Source organism: Plecotus auritus (assembly GCF_963455305.1).
Source record: "Plecotus auritus genome assembly, chromosome: 5".
Classification (NCBI taxonomy): Eukaryota; Metazoa; Chordata; class Mammalia; order Chiroptera; family Vespertilionidae; genus Plecotus; species Plecotus auritus.
This window is the reverse complement of record NC_137776.1, coordinates 169776846-169791488: the sequence shown is the minus strand read 5'-3', so window position 1 is coordinate 169791488 and position 14643 is coordinate 169776846. Positions and strand designations below refer to the sequence as shown.

The window sequence follows — 14643 nt, the reverse complement described above, 5'->3', positions numbered from 1 at the left end:
GCTTGCAGCCAGTACACCATTCTCTCTTTCCTGGAGCACACACCCACAGGGAGCCATTGCTCATTCCAAAGCATGAGTGAGGTCGCTGTGTGTGTAGATACGAATGAGTTAAATTTATTTACTCATTCCAAGTCGGCACGGGTATATTTTGAGTGTAAAATGTCAACTGGAATTTTTAATGTATAAAATCTTTCATCTGTCTTTACACCAATCTTTGTACAGACCAGCCCCCCTCCCTTGAGGATTTATTGTGGTTTTGATCTGTCTTGCCTCAAACCATTGCAGTCTTTTCAAAGAAGCAGAGCTGTTTTCTTTTTATTTTTTCCTTCTCTTTGCTTTTTTTCCTCCCGCAGTACACTGGTACCAGGAGTGGACATAGTTTGCTATTCTGCTTGATCAAAGCACTCTACACCAATGTAACTTCCTGATCTTACTGGTAACAGAACTAAATGTTTCCATGTTCTGCCAAGATGGGTTGCCAGTTATCGACAGAGGGCTTGCATCTGGTAATAATTATTTACTAATTCTGTTTACCTTTTGATCTGGTTTTCAGTGTACAGCTGCAGCTATCAAGGCTATAAGAGAAAGTGGAATGAATCTGAACCCAGAAGTGGAAGGGACGCTAATTCGGGTACCCATTCCCAAGTAAGTTTGGCTGAAATTTACATATTTTGATGTTGGTTTCCTTGGGGAAGCCAACACCCATGATACTGTTAGGCTGATAGCATACTTTACCTGTACTTCTCCTCCTGGAAAATTCCAACGTCTTTTAAGGTCCAGTTTTACTGATTCAGAAACATTTATTGAGTACCTACTGTGTACGATTGCTGGAGATGCAGCAGTCAACCTGATAAAGTCCTTGACCTCATGTACTTTACACTCCAGTGGGGAAGATGGGACACAGAGGCAGATAAAGGCATTCCAGATAATGAGATGCTATGAGGAAAGAAAAGGTAGTGAGACCAAGTAGGGAGTGACTTGCTGAGGGTGATGGTGGCAGGGACAATTTTAGCCTGGGAGGCCTCTTTAAGGAAATACCATTTGCTGAGAGCTGAATGACGAGGAAGAGTCAGCCTCGGGGAGTGGGAACTGCCAGCACAGAAGCCCACGGCAGAAAAAGACCTCAATCCTTGTACTCTCGAATGCATGTTCCTTGAAGAATTATTTTTACCTTAGTCCTTGCTTGTTGAAGAATTTTAGGCATAAGAATAGGATATTGTTAAATATATAAACATACAGAACTTAGATTATTAAATGAAAAAAATATACAGCAGTCCCCCTTATCTGTGGTTTTACTTTCAGCAGTTTTTACCTATGGTTAGCTGTAGCCCAAAAATATTACATGGACAATACCAGAAATAAAGAATTCATAAGTTTTAAATTGTGTGCCATTCTGAGTAGTGTGATGAAATCGTAAGCCGTCCTGCTCCATCCCACCTTGGATATGAATCATTCCTTTGCCCAGCGTATCAACGCTGTGTATGCTAACCCCCCATTAGTTACTTAGTGGCTGTCTGGGTTATCAGATCGACCACTTGTGGTATTGAAGTCTTGTGTTCAAGTCATCTTTATTTCACTTAATAATGGCCCCAAAGTGCAGGAGTAGTGATGCTGGCAATTTGGACATGCCAAAGAGAAGCTGTAACATTCTCCTTTAACTGAAAAGGTGAAAGTTCTCAACTTAATAAAGAAAAAAATCGGATGCTGAGGTTGCTAAGATCTACGGTAGTAAGCACAAATCATTTATCCATGAAACTGTAAAGAAGGGTGAGTACAGTAAGCTAAAATATTTTGAGAAACCACATTTACATAACTTTTATTATAGTATAATAGTTCTATTTTATATTAGTTAATGTTGTTAATCCCTTACAGTGCCTGATTTATAAATTAAATTCTATCATCAGTATGTAAGTTTATGAAAAAACATAGTATGTATAAGGTTCAGTACGATGCACAGGCATCCACTGGGGGTTTTGGAATATATCCCCTGCAGGTAAAAGGCAGGGAGGGGGGGGGGAAGGGGGCGAGGCTACTGTATGTTTATTTTTAAATTAAAAAAGAAAAAATGATAAGATCTTGACATGTTTAAGAAAGAAAAAGCCAGTGTGCGCGGAACTCAGGGAGGGAGGAGATAGTGTTAGGAAAGGGAGTCGGACTAGTGAGTAGAGGCTGATGATCAGGCCACAGTAGGAGTTTGGGCTTTATTCTAATTGTAATGGGAACACATTGGAGAGATTTAAACAGGGGAGTGACCTGATCGATCTGATGTTGACTTGTGGGGATCTCTGTGGCTGTTGATCAACAAATGGAATGTAGGGGAACAGAGTAGACACAAGAACAGTGGGGAGGCAGCTGCTGTAGTCCAGGTGAGAGATGGATCTTCCGCCTGCTCAGATTCCGTAGCAGGCAGAATTAGTTTCTCCTCCGTAATCTCATTTCTTAATTAGCCTTTTTTTTTTCAGTCCTCACCTGAGGAGTGAAGATATATTTTCCATTAATCCTAGAAAGAGTGGAAGGAAGGGGCGGGAGAGAGAGAGAGAGAAACATCAATGTGACAGAGACACATCTATTGGTTGCCTCTCATAAGCACCCCAAAGGCGTTGGGGGGCAGGATTGGACCTGCAACTCAGATGTGTGCCCTTTTTCAGAAATAGAACCTACAACCATCCAGTGCACAGGCTGGCCCTCTAACCATTGAACACACTGACCAGGGCATAATTTCTTAATTATCTTTAAGTCCCTATTCCTACAGAGTGCATTAAATTAATTCATTCCATCATTCAGCAGATATTTATTAAGCACTAACTACATGCCAGGTACTTTCCTAGTTGTCGAGATAAAGCAGTAAAGAAAACAAACAACAAAAAGCCCCTGTCCTTATAGGTGAGTAGGCATAGTAAACAGAAAACAAAGAAATACATACTGTAATATCAAGTGATGGTAAGGACTGTGAAGAAAAGCAAGCAGGATAAGGGATTAGAGGGAGTTGGGGGTTTTATTGTGGATCGGGAGGTGCAGGAAGGAAGTGGCATTTGAGTGGAGACCGAAGTGAAATGAATGAAGCTTTCCAATAACTAGAAGGGGAAAGGAGTGTAACACTAGTTGAGTGTCTTTCTGTGCCACGTATTACCCTGTATTCTTTTACACATGCTGCCTCATTGTCATACCATCCCCTCCAGGTAGGTTTTTTTCCCCAGGTATGGAAAGTTAAGGTCAGAGAGGTAAAGTAACATCTCCAAGTTCACGATGTAGCTGGAACCTAAAACGGGTTTAGTTAGTTCCAAAGCCTCAAGATGCACCCAGGTTAGCAACAAGAATTAATCCCCAAACTGAGAGTCCAGGAACTTTCTCCACTGAACTTTTTCCTGCATTATGACCAGAAAATGGCAATCTTATTTCATTGTGTTCTCGGTACTCTGTAAGAATTAACACTCTGCCTTGAAATCAAATGAATTGGAAGCGATATAGCTTAGTGTTTAAGTATCAGGTAGACCTGGGTTCAAGTCCAGGACCTATTTGCTTGGTTAGTTCATTGATTTGCTCAGCCAATTGTCTGCTAATGTGTCATGTGCCAGGCTTGGTGTTGAATGCTGGGAACGGGTAGACCTAATGTTTGCCTTCATGGAGCTCACAGACTATGCTAGGCCCTTTGTTTATATTACCTGCAGCTTACTTGTGGAGTGTACTATTACCCACCGTTTATAGATGAAAACACTTAAATTAAGGGAAAGGGACTTGCCCAAGATCTCATGGTCAGTAAGTGGCAGTCAGGATTTGAACCCCAAGTTTTTCTGTTATCAGCGTGCCGGCTCTTTCTCCTGTATTCTCAGAATAGATGTGCTAAGTGTACTCATGGACATTAGAAGCGAGATTTGCAAGTGGAATGGATAGTAGTCAGCAGGTTTATTTTTTAGTTCTTGCTTTCCTGTCTGTGAAATCTTGGAAGAGTCACTTAACCTTCCTGAGCCTCGGTTTGCTCCTACACTAGATGAAGGGGCTGCTCTCAGTGGTCTGCCAGATCCCTCTCGGAGCTCCAAAATTCTGCCAGGCTATGAACATATGCTGCCGAATGCTCATTGCTGGCTTCAGTTCCCCTTCGAGTGGCCTGATTGTGTATCATGTTTTCCTTTCAAAGATCTAGTTCACATAATGCGCACCTCTGCAGCCCCACAGGACTTAACAGGACTTAACGATCACTCTTGGTGCAGTGTATATTAGTTTGAAGGATCAGTGAGTTTAACTTGAATTTCCAAAGACATGGGGCTCTGTTACATTATATTTTACATTATTTTATGTTAACTAATGGGCGTAATCCAAGAGAAAGTTGACGGACCAAAACCGTCTGCTCCTACAAACCTCATTTTTTATATACTTTCTTCCCTTTGACAAGGTGGTAAGGTCATGAGGCCCCTTACTGAATTGTACGCTTGGTAGTTTTCCAGATAAAAAATGAATGATCTGTTCTTTATTATGGAGGCTGCGTCATATGAGAGGATAAAGGTTGATTTAGATGAAAAAAGGACCAAGGTTTATATTTGGTTTTGGCAGTGACTTCCATTTGATTCTGGGCATGTCACCCCAGCAGCTTGCTGCTTTCGAGTGCCTTATTTGTAAAATAAGTAAAGTAATAATGATAGGTAGAGATTTGGTAGGATTAGTAGAGAAAATAGATTAAGTAGTAGATCTCCTTAGAGGAAAGGAGCTATATAAATATAATTTTATTATTATTTTAGTATACTTTGAATTTTAGATATATACACATAGGGTGGAGCAAAAGTAGGTGTACAGTTGTGAGTACACGAAACAAAGTTTATTTTTATATTATTATTTATTTATTATTGTATTATTTTCCATAGGAAAAACTGTAAACCTACTTTTCCCCCTATCCTGTATATACACACACTTTAGGAGGAAAGGAAGGAGTGAGGAAGGGAACTAATATGTTGAGTACCTACTATGTGTTAGGAACTGTGCTTCACATATACAGGAAAAGTGGAAAAGTACAGTTAAATTTGTGTTGGTATCACAGAAGCATGAAATTGAGTTCTGGCTTGTCTTTTTAACAGTGTGATAATGGCAACTGTCTCCACCTCTCTGAATCTCAGAGAATTCATCTGTAAAATACTTATAGGTCTTGTCTTATATGGTTATTGGGAGATTTCAGTGAGATGATGTGTTGTTTTTTGAGATAATGATTTTAATGTGTAGCAAGCACCCAGATAATGGTAGCAAATGTTCTTTCATTCCCTTTCATATATAAGTAGGATCATCATTCCCTGTTAAGAAAGAGGAAACTTAAGATTCAGAGAGGTGAGGCATTGACTCTGGGTCACAGAGCTGGAAGTTGGCAAAGCTATACGGAGGAAACTAACACACCAAAGCTGATGTCAGGAGTTCGGGAGGTGGAAGGGAATCAGAAGCATAATTTCCTAGGATCAGTTTCTGATTATAACATGTTGAGTTTAGTTCTAGGAAAATTTGCCTTTCCTGATTGATCATGATTCTTCCTCTGCCTAATGACAGCCTGCAAGTTTGCTTTTTTGCCTTAATTCTGGATGCCCAGAGCTAAGTTTTATTTTTAGTTGCAGCAGATCTCAGTTAGTGCTTCACCCTCATTACACTCCTTCAGTTCTTATCTTCTCATTTAAAATTAGTTGACTGAGTATGTGACTCTCACTGTAATCTGCCTCTGATCCTTTGGGGAAGTATGTGGAAGATAATCCTAAATCAACAAGAGGTCAGACTTGGGGCCCAAAGTGGTCCTTGTCACTCAGTCCTCTTCACAGCCCTGGGGATGCAGCTCTGTGTGGCTGTGCGCAGGTTTTTCTCCTGGCTCTCAGCCAAACACCAGCGAGCCTCAAGCTCGGGTTCTGTCGGTACCCACTGACAATGTGTATAGCTTTTGTTTTCTTCCCTGGCTAGTGTTCTTTCATTTAGAGAAGTCAGTCAACTGGATAGGTTATTTGAACATCCCCTTTAATCAAGATTCACTGAAATCTATGTAATCAAATTTTGGGTGCTATTTATTAACCAGCTACACTAAAGTTGTAGTGCTTGGAGGTGCTGTGCTGCGAGCTTTATAGTTTCTCCCCAAATTCTCACAGCACTATGATGTCAGGAGACTGTTCTTATGCCCATTTGACTGATCAGAGACCTGCAAAAATTCAAATCCTACAGAAAAATAAAACTTTTTTTTAAATTTAATAAATCTTTATTGTTCAGATTATTACAATTGTTTCTCTTTTTTTCCCCCATAGCTCCCCTCCACCCGGTTCCCATCCCACCCTCTGCCCTTATCTCCCCCCCCCCACTGTCCTCATCCATAGGTGTACGATTTTTGTCCAGTCTCTTCCCACACCTCCCACACCCCTTTCCCCCTGAGAATTGTCAGTCCACTCCCTTTCTAAGCCCCTGATTCTATTATATTCATCAGTTTATTCTGTTCATTAGATTTTTTATTCACTTGATTTTTAGATTCACTTGTTGATAGACATGTATTTGTTGTTCATAATTTTTATCTTTACCTTTTTCTTCTTCTTCCTCTTCTTAAAGAATACCTTTCAGCATTTCATATAATACTGGTTTGGTGGTGATGAACTCCTTTAGCTTTTTCTTGTCTGTGAAGCTCTTTATCTGACCTTCAATTCTGAATGATAGCTTTGCTGGGTAGAGTAATCTTGGTTGTAGGTTCTTGCTTTTCATCACTTTGAATATTTCTTGCCACTCCCGTCTGGCCTGCATAGTTTCTGTTGAGAAATCAGCTGACAATCGTATGGGTGCTCCCTTGTAGGTAATTAACTGTTTTTCTCTTGCTGCTTTTAATATTCTCTCTTTGTCTTTTGCTCGTGGCATTTTAATTATGATGTGTCTTGGTGTGGTCCTCTTTGGATTCCTTTTGTTTGGGGTTCTGTGCGCTTCCTGAACTTGTAAGTCTATTTCTTTCACCAGGTGGGGGAAGTTTTTGGTCATTATTTCTTCAAATAGGCTTTCAGTATCTTGCTCTCTCTCTTCTTCTGGCACCCCCATAATTTGGATGTGGGTACGCTTGAGGTTGTCCCAGAGGCTCCTTACACTATCTTCAAATTTTTGGATTCTTTTTTCTTTTTGCTTTTCCGGCTGAGTGTTTTTTGCTTCTTTGTATTTAAACTCTTTGACTTGATTCTTGCGGTCCTCCAGTCTGCTGTTAGGTCTCTGTATAATATTTTTTATTTCAGTCAGTGTATGTTTAATTTCTAGTTGGTCCTTTTTCATATCCTCAAGGGTCTTGCTAAACTTACTGGCCTTTTCTAGGAAATCCTTGAAAAACCTTATAACTGTGGTTTTGAACTCTATATCCAGTCGTTTGTTTTCCTCCATTTCTTTCATTTGTGATCTGTTTCTTTGTCTCCGCATTTTCGCTGCTTCCCTGAGTTGGTAGAGTAGCTTTGTGTGGTAGGTGTCCTCTAGGGCCCAGTGGTTCAGCCTCCCCAGTTACCTGAGGTGGACACTCTTGCTACATCCCTTTGTGGACTGTGTGCTCAGCCTTGTTGTAGTTAGGTCTTGATTGTTGTTGGTATCACTGGGAGGAATTGACCTCCAGGCCAATTGGCTGTGAGGATCAGCTGTATCTACGCTGGGAGAACTTCTGTGCTGGAGACACTCTTATGAGACAAGACTTGCAAAATTGCAAAAGCCTCTTTGCTCAAATTGGATGGGGCAGAGTTTCAGGGCGGAGCAGATAGCCTTGGTTTCCCGTCAGCCCTGCCCTATGAGGCCCCTGGGTCTGTGTCCCTCAGTAATCCCTGCAAGCACCTCTGAGAGAAAGCCACCCTCGAGTTTCGCCTGCTGCCAGACAGTCCATTTTCTCCCCGAATGAGTCGGGGTTCCCAGAAACTTGCCCAGAACTGGAGTTCAGCACAGTCAGGAGTTTCCGTTTCCATCCCGCTTTAGAAAGCCAGCCGCGCACTCAGCCTCCTGTGCACTCAGCAGTCAGTCCTCTCTAGGCAGGCGTGCCTCTGGACCTCTGCCTTCTGCAGCTCCCGAGTCTCAATGTGCTTTCCCTTTTCCTGACAGTCCAGATTCCCCCCGAATGAGTCTGGTTTCTCAGCATCTCGCCCGAGACTGGAGTTCAGTGTAGTCGGGAGCTTCCTTCTCCCTCCTGCTTTAGAAAGCCAACCGCGCACTTAGCCGCCTGTGCACTCAGCCACCCGTGCACACAGCCGCCCGTCCACACAGCCGCCCGTCCTCTCCGCGTGCGAGTCTCCATACCTCAGCCTTTTGCAGCTCCTCTGAGTCTCAATGTGCTTTCCTCTTTTCTTCTAGTTGTAGAATTTCCACTCAGCCAGCTTTCCTGTGGTTCTGGATGGTGTCCGTTTTGTCTTTTAGTTGTAGTTTTGATATTGTTGTGTGAGGCAGCAGTTTAGGTGTTTACCTATGCCGCCATCTTGGTTTCCCTCTTCCGAAAAATAAAACTTTTTACTCTTCCCCAAGTATTTTTCCCAGAAGTAACTATTGGTAAGTTTAGTATATATCCTTCCAGATTAAAACAAAACAAAACAAAAAACGCATATACAACATATAATTTACATAAATAGGATTAAATATCTCAGTACCACAATCTGCTTTTTTGCATTACACGTCTAGTGTACACCTTTTCATGGTACTTTCATTGTTTGTGTTGCAGAGAAATTCCCTTTGAGGTGGGTATAATACAGATGAGGAAACTGGGGATTAGTTTAAGTAATTGCTCAAGGTCACAGATTAGTAACTGGAGGAGTGATTATTCAAATCAAATCTGTCTGTTTCTGAAGCCCCCATTCTTGCCACATTATCACATTGCTCCTTGGGATATTGACCAGGAACCTACCTCCTTCCGGCTCTGTGGCCTCCTTGTCTAGCTGCCGTATCGCCTAGTGGATCTTGTGCTAGGGTCTTGTGTATAATGTGCACAGTCCAGGAAATATTCCCTTTTCTTGCAACACCCCCCTGACACACAGACCTTTAGCCATCTTGACGGGAAAAGAGAAATCAGAGAAGAATGCCTAATAATTTAATTTGGGCTGGGCAGCCACAAACTGCATGTGAGCAACTGCAGCTGCCTTTCCAGCCCATTCATTTCCACTGCCTGCTTGCCACCCCTGCTTTCTCAGGGCTATTCATTCTGCTCAGTGTGTTCCAGTGCCTTCCAGGCTTTAGGATGCCTGCCTTCTCCTCTTCAGTGTTGCTTCCCACCTGGTCTGTGGCTTTTTAGAAGCACCTCTTATTATTTCAGGTCCCAAGTGTGTAAATTGGGGGCTCCCTCCCAGCACAGATGTTCTGGTTTAAACACACAAGAACGTTCCATCAGAAATCGAGAGTAGAGCATAGATTGAGGAGAAAGTTGCAACCAACACCTATGCAGAAGCTACACCCCAAAAGACAGGCTCATCCACATCCACCCCTCCTCTGTTCTCCACCCTTTGTGTCCTGCACCTGTTTGCAGAACCTGGCAATTGGCAGCTATGGGTCAGGTCACTAGTCCATTGCCGTTTATATAGATTCTCTTTCTCCCACTGCACTTGGACTTGTAGGAGAGCTGGAAGAGTAGTAACAACCTATATATCTAAACAGAACTTAATGTTAGAGCACTGCTATTCTTGTTACTACCACTAGTAAGATTCGTGCTTAGACTGGTCTGGCACCAACAAAGGAAGTCTGGAATTCGAGAGTCAGACTGCACTGGGCTCAACTCCCAGATCTCCCGGGATTGTGTGTGGCCTTGGGCAGGTTACTTGATCTATCTGAGCCTCCTTCTTCTAACCTGTAAAGTCCAGGTGATGATACCACTGATGTCATGGAGGTGCTATGAAGACTCGCTGAGCTAATGCATGCAGAGCGCTTTAGCTCAGAGGCTGGCGCGTGGAAAGAGCTCTGTGAGTGTTAATTATTGAAGGGGAGCTGATGACATTGGGGTCAGGTGTCCAGGCAGATATAAGTGGACCCTTACTGTGATGATAAGATTCCTCCTTATCTCCCTGTCTTGCTTTCTTTTCTTCACAGCACTTATGTGTCACTTTGTATATTTATTTTCTCTCTCTCTGCCTCCTTCACTAAAATGTGAATAGGAGGAACTTTTGTCACCTTGTTCGTATACATATAAGCAGAAGCTGTTGCTCATATATATAAGCTGTCGCCCTCGCCCCTGGAGCAGGTCCTGGCACAGAGAAAGTATGCAACCAATGTTGATGGAGTCAATGAATGTGAGCACTCACTACGTGCCCACTGCTGTTCCAGGTGCTATTGAGGTAGGTGTGTCATTACCCCTATTACAGGTGAAGAAACTGAGCCACAGGGGAATGGAGTTCTTTGTGCCCAGTGTCACACGGTTAATAAGTGGAAGAATAGGTCGTCTTTCTCAGAGCCTGGGCTCATAGCCACCATGCTGTCCTCTCTCTCTCAGTAGGACACATCACTAGTATTTTTATTACTGATACGATTAACAGCTGTAGAATAGTCAGTACCTACAGATGCAGAGTTCTGCAACCATTCCCTTTCTCATTTGCTCCTACACTAACTGTGGAAGAAAAGTAGCATTTACTATCCCCCCATTTGACAATTGGAGGAAATAAAAACATGTAATGTTTACTGAGCACATCATCACATGCTCATTTAGTAACATAATATTTATAACAATCCCACTAAGTTAATGGTATTGTACACATTTGACAGATGGTAAAACCAAGGCAAAGAGGTAAAATTACTTACCCAGGGCCATACAGCTAAGAAATGATAGATCTGGGCCTCGAACCCCGGCAGTCTGGCTTCAGAGACAGTTCTCCTGAAAGCTTTTCTGGACAGCCTTCTTTGAGGTTCAGAGAGGAAAAGTTAATTGTCCATAGTTACTAATTTATTCTGTAAGTGGCAGAGCTGAGATTGGAAATCAAGTCTGCTGTGGTCCCCAAACCCGTGTTCTTTTTCCTGTACTTTTGAGCTGAGACAAGAGTTGCTTTCACTTATTCCTGGACTTGGATTTCCATCATTCTGGGGTGATAAGGAAGAAGATGAGTGACTTAGTCAAGGTCACTCAGCTGAGAGTTCGGAGCTCAACCTCCTTTCTCTTTCCCTCACAAGGGACTGTGTTTCAGGATGGTATGTCTGGCTTAGCCAGGCCTCAGTCACAGGACAGTCCTTTGAAAGCAGGTGGCCAGTGTGTCCCCAGAGAGAACTGAAGTTTCTGCTGTGGGAGGAGTCCTTTCAGAGTACATGCATGATTGCCTTTGGGCAAAAAGGATGCTTACTGTCTTTCTGAGACATTAGGGCATGTAAGACAGGCCTGTGAGTCAAAGAGGGGTGGGTGCGAGGAGAGGGGAATTGTATACCTAGAAACATAGGAAGTCTGGCTGGGCTACACAAACAAAAACATTTCCTTCAGGCCAGTGCCCACTGACAAGCAGTAAAGCAAGGCATGTGTCTGCTGATTGCAGGCTGATGCTCCTGGTGGGGGTGGGGTGGGAGTGGTGTCTCCCTGAAACCCAGGGAGGAGGTGACAGGGTTTCTCTCCACAAGCTATCAGAGATGTGTTTGATGCTTCCTTCTCCCTCTGCCTGTCACCCTCAGCTGCTGGAGCAGAACTTGAGTCTCCACTGCCCAGCTGCCTGCTGCCTCCTTGGTTCCCATTCTTTTCTCTCTGCTCACCACCCACTCAGTAGCCCAAGCTCCAAGTGACTAAACCCGTTGATCATTCTCTCCCTCATCACTCACATCCTCTATCCCCAAGTCCTAGAGATTCTGCATTAAAATAAGAATGCAGCCACCATTAATTTTCTATAGCACATACACACCGTCATTTCTTGTAATCTTGCTTCCACACTCTTAGAAACATTCTTACTCCCATTTTGCATGTGAGGAAAGTGAGTCCGGAAAAGTTGGAAGCATGCTTACAGTTCTGAAGCTAACAAGTGACAGAGCTGGGACTCCAGGTCTTCCTGGCTTTAGCGCATGTCCTTTCTACCCTTTAAACTCTCCTCTAACTGACCAAAGATCCTTTGAAGTCAAGTGCTGTCATATTCTAACAGGTTTTTATTGTCATTGCCCGAGCTGAGCACAGCTTCCTCTGATACACACCTGGCGAATGGCTTTGTACGGGTGCCCCGTTCTCCTTGAAACCAGAGGAAGCATCTTTCAGTCAGTGTGCCTCTGTGCTGTGTGAGTTACCAGCGGGCATGCCCTCAGCTCATTGTTTGTGGGAACACGCTCAAGGAATTTTGCAGGAAGGCCCCCATCCAGGATGTTACTGGAAGACCTGCTGGAGGAGTTTGTACAAAGTGTGACCTTGCCAGCTCAGCCAAACCCCTGCCGTATGCTAGGAGGCTCTCTGACCCGAGCGAGCGGAAAAGCCTTCTGCCTCCATCACCCAACCCAGCCAGGCCCCCGCTGCCTGCCTGGAGGCTTCTCTGCAGGCGTTAGCCACATGCTTAGATCTGGTTTGTACATGGCCGTCCACACAAAATACAAACCTCATCACGTTTCCTCCAATAGCTCTGGTATTCTGTTTTGTTCTTAGGAACAGTCTGCTAAGATTCTTCCCTCCTGCCCACTTTTTTTTATTGTGGTAAGATATACATAAAAAATTTGCCATTTCAGTCATTTTTTAAAAAATGTATTTTTATTGATTTCAGAGAGGAAGGGAGAGGGAGAGAGAGAGATAGAAACATCAGTGATGAGAGAGAATCATTGATTGGCTGCCTCCTGCATGCCTCCTACTGGGGATTAAGCCCGCAACCCAGGTCTGTGCCCTTGGCTGGAACCGAACCTGGGACCCTTCAGTCCTCAGGCTGACGCTCTATCCACTGAGCAAAACCAGCCAGGGCCATTTTAGTCACTTTTAAATGTACTGTTCAGTGGAATGAAATACATTCACATGGTCGTGCAACCAGTCTCCAGAGCTCTTTTCATCCTGCAAAACTGAAACTGTACCCATTAAACAACAACTCCCCATTGCCTGATCCCCCAGATCCCTGGCAATTGCTATTTTACTTTCTGTCTCCATGAATGGTACCATTCTAGGTACCTTATATAAGTGGAATCATACAATATGTGTCCTTGTGTGTCTGGCTTCTTTCACTTAGAATAAAGTTTTCAAGATTCATCCATGTTGTAGCATGAACCGGAACTTCCTTTTTAAGGCTGAATACTATTCCTATGTATGTCTGTACCACATTGTGCATCCAGGGTTCTGCTAAGACTCATTATGACATTGCTGGTCCTGTGTATGTCGTCCTGCCCTTGCCAGCCTCTCCAGCCTCCTCCCTTGGGCCATCTTTCTCCTCTCTGCTTGCTGTACTGCAGCCACACTGCCGTTTCTTAGTGTCTCGAGAGTATCCTCCTTCTTTTTGGGAAAAGTGCCTCTGCTTTACGGAGGCCCTTCCGTCTGGTGGAAATGGTCTTCCTTAGCCCCGCCATGCTTACTCTACTTAAATATCACTTAGCTTAGTTACCACCACACATAGTTCCTGGAGTTCACAAGGAGATCTTGGTCAGACTGCCTTTCCCTGCTAATTATTTTCATTGAAGTCTTTTTGTCTTTATTGTACTTATTAAGACTACAACATATCGATGAACTGTGCATGTGTTTGTTTAATGATTGTGTTCCTTGCCAGACTGTAAACTCAGTTATTTTTGTTGTTGCTGTTAATCCTCACCTGAGGATATTTTTCCATTGATTTTTAGAGAGAGTGGAAGGGACGGGGAGAGACAGAGAGAGAAAACATCGATGTGAGAGAGACACATCAGTTGGTTGCCTCCCACATGCGCCCCGACCAGGACCGGGATGGAGCCTGCAAGCTAGGTATGTGCCCTTTACCGGAATAGAACCTGGGACCCTTCAGTCCACGCTCTAGCCACTGAGCCAAACTGGCTAAGGCTAAACACAAATGTGTTTGATGCTATATCCTTAGAGTCTGACACAGTGGCTGGCACATGATAGGTGCCAGTAAATAGCTATAGAATGATACTGCAAACTGAATGAATGAATACTGAAGAAAGAAAATTTCAGGGCTATATGCTGGGAGCATTTGTATTTTAAAATGTGCATGAGATGTTAAATTACTAGTCAGATCTCAAAAAGTCATCTTACTGAAGCATAAATTATTTGCCCTGCCCTTTCTCTGTTGATAAAAACTTTCATGAGTAAACTCTTCATTATTTGAAGATGCCTTAGTGGTTGCCAAAACATAAACAATTGCAACAAAAGCAGCTTACATCTTCTGATTGTTTATTCTCCCCCAACCTTATAGTGTATACGTTCCATGTATTATTTCATCGAATTCTCACAATAACTCTGAAAGGTAGGTTTGTTTTTTGTTTTCAATTTCTATTTCCAGATGAGATCATCAGAATTCAGAGAGTTTAGCCCTGGCTGGTGTGGCTCCATTGGTTGGGCATCATCCCGTGCACCGAAAGATTGCCGGTTCGTTTCCTGGTCAGGGCACATGCCTAGGTTGTGGGCTCGATCCCCAGTAGGGGGCATGCAGGAGGCAGCCAATTGATGTTTCACTTTCACATCGATGTATCCCTGTCCCTCTCCCTTCCTCTCTCTCTAAAATAAATAAATAAATAAATCTATCAAAATCTTTTTAAACACCTCAGAGTTTAAATAGTTTGCTTAAGGTTAGTCAGCCAGTAAGT

The 14643-nt window shown here is 43.2% G+C and overlaps 1 protein-coding gene across 2 annotated transcripts in view; it reads left to right on the top strand.

Moving 5' to 3' along the window:
• Positions 1 to 14643, top strand: part of MRRF (mitochondrial ribosome recycling factor) — a 46170-nt gene that overhangs the window by 16946 nt on the left and 14581 nt on the right. For both annotated transcript variants that reach the window (XM_080671376.1, XM_080671375.1), the window contains exon 5: positions 554 to 645. In XM_080671376.1, coding sequence (XP_080527502.1) covers positions 554 to 645 — 92 coding nt within the window. The remainder of the gene's footprint in view (positions 1 to 553; positions 646 to 14643) is intronic.